This window comes from Suillus subaureus (assembly GCF_016647635.1).
Source record: "Suillus subaureus strain MN1 chromosome Unknown BJ212scaffold_216, whole genome shotgun sequence".
NCBI classification, from domain to species: domain Eukaryota; kingdom Fungi; phylum Basidiomycota; class Agaricomycetes; order Boletales; family Suillaceae; genus Suillus; species Suillus subaureus.
This window is the reverse complement of record NW_024538772.1, coordinates 2,209-6,011: the sequence shown is the minus strand read 5'-3', so window position 1 is coordinate 6,011 and position 3,803 is coordinate 2,209. Positions and strand designations below refer to the sequence as shown.

The 3,803-nt window shown below is 45.8% G+C and overlaps 1 protein-coding gene across 1 annotated transcript; it reads left to right on the top strand.

Moving 5' to 3' along the window:
• Positions 1-303: 303 nt before the first annotated feature.
• BJ212DRAFT_1289753 (uncharacterized protein) lies at positions 304-637 on the top strand (the record flags this gene model as incomplete). The annotated part of the gene is made up of 2 exons (XM_041332069.1): positions 304-391; positions 444-637. Coding segments are annotated over 2 exons (282 nt in total), but the record flags the coding sequence as incomplete, so codon positions are not given.
• Positions 638-3,803: the final 3,166 nt, after the last annotated feature.

Below are 3,803 nucleotides of genomic sequence, written 5' to 3'. Positions count from 1 at the left end.
CCACCAACTCCCCTCAAGCCTTTCAAGCTTTTGGCTCCACCTTCTGCTGGTATGCCATGTCACTGTGCAGTCACATTCAGTCCATCAGCCACTGGAATATCTCAAGTCAGGTCTGATGTTATGATGGATGATGATAATGCTCCCATTTCTGGTCAACATTCATCAGAGATGAACTCTGCACTCAAAGAAGGGTGCACTGCTTTGGATGCCATTGTCACTGATACTGCAAAGAATATGAATATGCCATCCTACCAGGTAATCAACCTGTGGATGAAGAGTCGAGGTTGAGTGATCAATAGCACCAACTACTGGAATCTTTACACAGGGTACTTCAAGGACCAGATGCGCCAGGAACTTGTAAGGCTTGGTGATGGTGCTCCTCCTCAGGATGGTTCGATGACACCAAGTAAGTGGTTGCTCAGTGCCACATATTAATCTTACAGGCACTGGTGTTCACTGTCAGTGCTATGAGCTCTTCAAGAAAAGCTACCCAGACACTTATCAGGATATCCTCAATACCTACAGAGAACTCAACATGCTGACAGATAATCAAACCATTGCACAATGCACTCAATCATTCCAGAAACTTTATAAGAGGGTAGGAAGTATCGTGAGTAATCTCATTCTGATTCTGTAATATTTTCTGATAAGTTGAGTACCTTACCTATAGCTTGATGGAGCTGCTACTAGGCAAGGGTTCAAGGCTGCCATTGTCATGTGTGGTAACATTGTCAATGAAGATGCATCACTAGGCCATGTTCACACAATGCCTGGTGCTGGCAGTGTAAGTGTTACCCTCCTTGAAAGTATTTTATGTATTAACACCTCTGTAGTTTTTCGAAAAGTGCTGCCAAGCTAGTGATGATGCCATCATCAGGCATATCAAAGCACATGTGTACAACACCATCTCACTGTCTGCTGTGGAGCAGGCTTTCAAGGGCACAGAAGGAGATCAAGAGCAGGTGCCAATAGAGATCCTGGATGTGAGCTCATCTGAGTCAGAGAAGGAGAAGGATGCGTTGAAATCGCTGAAGGCTGGTCTCATCAAGCAAGTTGGTACATAGCACATCACATCCCATGGTTTTATGAGGTCCTGATATTTTTTCCTCAACAGACCTTGGTGGGAAGTTTGCCGACAGACCTTTCCTGTGGATCCTGATGCCTAGTTCCCTCGCTAATGACCATCTATGCATTGAGGGGTATCCTGTGCACTTGAGTTTGATGCCAGGAGAATCTCATAACATCAATTCACAGAGTAAAGGTGTCACAGGACTGACACAACATGAAGTCAATGTGCTTGCTCATTCATTGAAGGCAAAGACGATGTGCGTTGTTAAGGTAACCAAAACCATAGGAGGTATGTGCCGATACACTTATTAGACCGCTTTAGCTCATAATAATTTGACAGGTGCAGTGATAGCCTCCAAGGAGCCTGTCATCATTGGTAAGGCCCCTCCAGCAGACTCTATTTTCCCAAATGTGAGGCAGATGTTTGTTAACAGAACATTTGATTATGGTGGCCCTCCACGCCTTCAAGCCAGCTCTACCATTACCAGGAAGAAGAAGCCAAAGGTCCCCATGTCAGCACACACTCAGGATGATGTTATGGGTATTGTGGCCAAAGACACCACAACAACCATCCGGAAAACCAACTTGCATCCTGAGGTACTCATACCTCCTCCATCACATCCATTTAAGCTTGCAAAGCGACTCCCTACTAAACCAGTGCCAGCTCCCATAGAAATTCTGTCCAGTAAAGATGGTGTCAAGAAGCCTGATGAGGAGCCTCTCGACTCATCCAATGGCAAAATCCATAGTGAGGATAATGCCAACTATGGTGATTTTTCACATTCATGGAAATGGAAGCTTGATACCAGAGTTGTATGAGCTATGAAGAAGCATGTATGATCAATTGGGTTAGAGGAGGAGATGGCCATTGAGAACAAGCCAGGTGCAAAAGCTGCAGGCAATGCTCATGCCAAAGGAGGGCGCTCATCTCCTCTCACAGTAGGGTTCTCAGGAGACGAAGAACAGCAACCACAACCTGCTATAGGTAAGTCTTGACAGTTATCTCAGTTCAGTAGTGATCCTGACTGATAATTAAACAGACAATGCAGCAATGCACCTGTGTGATGGATGTCCTGACATTGCGAAAGGTATTTTCTCTACATAAATGTCCAAAGATTTACTAAGATAAGCCCAGTGCAACATGCACGCCCAGTGACTAAAGGAGGCCAATCTGCTCTCACCAAGACCATGCGTCTCTTGCAAGAAGATGAAGACTTGCAGAGTAATAGCAGAGCTGTGCAGCCTGAGACATTGGTTGATCATTCAACCTCTGTGCAAGTCACTGAAGCACCCATTCTTCCAGCAGCACCATCTTCCCCACATAAAACCAAACTTCCTGCCGAACACACAGGTGGTAACAGACAGTCTGGCCATGTCCAAGATGTGCCTCCCCCACTACTGCAAAATCCACCATGTGCCCCATCTGAGGATATTTGTCCTAGCCCTGTCATTTCTAACCTTGATGCACCAGAACCTTGCCGTGTTGACCCTCATGGGGCACACAACAATCACTCCCATGAGCCTCACGACACTCAATACCTTCATGGTGACCTGCACACTCATCAAGACAGCTCTCCCACACTCCCTGATGATGATTATCACCCCAGTGATGCACCATGTGGTGCATACATGTACCATGAAGACTTGGGCCGGCATGCATATGCCAGGCAACCATGACCTGGAGGAGAGTACCCTTATCAGAGGGAATATTTGTATTATAGTGACTGTGGTGAACCTTACCCAGGTTATTGTGATGCCAGTGGGAATAGGTGGTCATATTATCATGATGCGTGGTATGCAGACCATGAACTTCTGGATGACCATTCATGTGGACCTCCCCCATCAGACATCCATGGAGAACACATGCATCCAGCCGGTTGCAAAGGTCAAGTTGGCTACCAGCATGCATATCAGCGTGAGGCTTGGACAGATGGGCATCATGGGAGCAGGAGTCCCATTGCCAATGCAGTGCCAGGATCATCTGAAGGAGGGGCCATTCCAAGGTAAATCCAAGGTGTCTGTTGTCTCAATACTATGCTTTTGTACAATGTTCCAATCGCTTGCTGTGTGTAGAAAATACACCATGATTCATGTCTGATTTGGTGTGTGGGATAATCATTGAAAAAAATTGTGCAAAATTACATTTTGGCATATGAATACAAGATGACATATGGTTAGTTGATGTGTTCAACCAGGTTGCTCATGACATGACGCTACCCATACATGGCACACAGAAGTGTTTCCAAAATTAGCAAGATGTTCTCAACCATTCAACTACTCCACTTGACTACCAACCATTCCCATGATGCCGCTGCCACAACCAGTGAGCACAACTTCTTATCATAAATGCCTCTATGGATCGGTCAGTACCTGCAATGCACTCCCTGAACCTCGGAACAAGATTGCTATGGATAAGCTCTTGGAGGAAGAATTCATTGGCACCGTCTTATGGGAAGAAAAATCACTCCCCAAAGATGCCAAGTCTGTTATGGATACCCTTATCTTACAGACTAATTTCACTCCAGCATCTCTCAACAAAATTTACTATTTCAAGTCTGGGCCAAGAGGGAAGAGGGTTAAGAGTGGGTCTATCTTTCAACCTGCTGCACACCATGGCATGAATGCAGAATGGCTGTTCGATAACAGGAATGTCCAGCCAAAGTTGTTGGTAGACTCCAGAAAACAGAAGAAGAGGGTGCAGGTACAGAAGGGACAGGGATGAAAGGCAGGCAGGG